Source organism: Nicotiana attenuata, chromosome 7 (genome assembly GCF_001879085.1).
Source record: "Nicotiana attenuata strain UT chromosome 7, NIATTr2, whole genome shotgun sequence".
NCBI classification, from domain to species: domain Eukaryota; kingdom Viridiplantae; phylum Streptophyta; class Magnoliopsida; order Solanales; family Solanaceae; genus Nicotiana; species Nicotiana attenuata.
In genome coordinates this window covers 1278642-1279805 of record NC_031995.1, presented here as the reverse complement: position 1 = coordinate 1279805, position 1164 = coordinate 1278642, and the positions used below count along the sequence as shown (strand labels likewise).

At 45.6% G+C, this 1164-nt stretch overlaps 1 protein-coding gene across 1 annotated transcript; it reads right to left on the bottom strand.

The window, feature by feature from the left end:
- On the bottom strand, window positions 244–858 carry LOC109229770. The gene is made up of 2 exons (XM_019395324.1): window positions 750–858; window positions 244–668 (listed from the first exon to the last, which is right to left on the bottom strand). Exons 1-2 carry the CDS (start codon window positions 856–858, stop codon window positions 244–246), a joined length of 534 nt encoding a protein of 177 aa, XP_019250869.1.

Here is a 1164-nt window from a genome sequence, read left to right as displayed (position 1 = left end):
TTTCGGGTTACCTAGCATATCTACATGGCTAAAAGTAAATAAGTCCGCGTTAGTAGTTAAGAATTGACAGAATTTACCTGGTTCTTGAAGCTTGCAGCCGATGTAAGCTTTTTTATTGTGGTCGTTTCCATCTAATTGAACGGGGTTGAGGTCTTCTATGGTCGATTCTGTTGCTTCTACCGTATCAGGGTCTCTGATGACGTCCTCTCTCTCATCACAGATCGACCTCGGCCCTATTGATTGCTATGCCTCTTTTGCTTTGCCTTTCATTTGTTGAGTGATCGTACAATCAAGGGTGATGCGGTAACATTGCCGTGATGTGCATTGTTTTACTCGTATACTGAATATTCCCACATGGAGCTGGAAATTTGATGACTTGGTGCAAGCCGGGGGGATGGCTCTCATGACGTGTATCCATGGTCGCCCTATTATGGCATTGTATGCTGTGTCCTGGTCCATGATATGGAATGTAGTTTCCAAAGTGACGCCGCTAGCCAGGACGGGGAGTGTGATTTCTCTAGATGTTCGCTCAACTGCATTGTTAAAACCTGTTATTGTGATGCAACGCGGCACTATCTTATCCTCAAGTTTCATTTGTGCAAGTACTCGAGGGTGGATAATGCACGCGCCGCTCCTGTCGTCTACCATAATGCGTCTCACATCTGTATCTATAATTCATAAAGTGATAACAAGGGCATCATAGTAAGGGAAAACCAAACCGTGGGTATCTGACTTGTCGAAGATGATACTTTCTTCGAGTTCGTCATACTGTTCGTGAGTGATCGACCGTTTGAACTTATGGGTTGTGGTAAACTTCACGTTGTTGATAGAAGTGTCACCACCGCCGCCGATAATCATTTTAATGGTGCGGGTTGGTGAGGGCGGTTTCGACGGTCCCTGATGTTGTTCGCATCCTCTAGCAAAGTTTTTCCTTCCCCGGTCGCTCAGCAATTCTTTGAGGTGTCCTTGTCGAAGCATGTTTACGACCTCTTTTCTTAGGGCGATGCAATCCTCGATTTTGTGTTCTCGTTCTTGGTGGAACTCGCAAAGGGCATCTGGCTTTCTGGTGCTCGGATCCGACCTCATCTTTTGTGGCCACTTTACCTTCGGTCCGAGCTCCTCTAATGCGTAAACTATTTCTGAAGGTGAAACACAAAAATTATG

Excerpts from the sequence above, each read along its gene's own strand:
- LOC109229770 (XM_019395324.1), bottom strand. The coding sequence starts at position 858 with ATGATTATCGGCGGCGGTGGTGACACTTCTATCAACAACGTGAAGTTT. Across the intron at positions 669-749 it reads GTATGACGAACTCGAAGAAA|ATACAGATGTGAGACGCATT; the intron begins GTATCATCTTCG and ends TATGAATTATAG.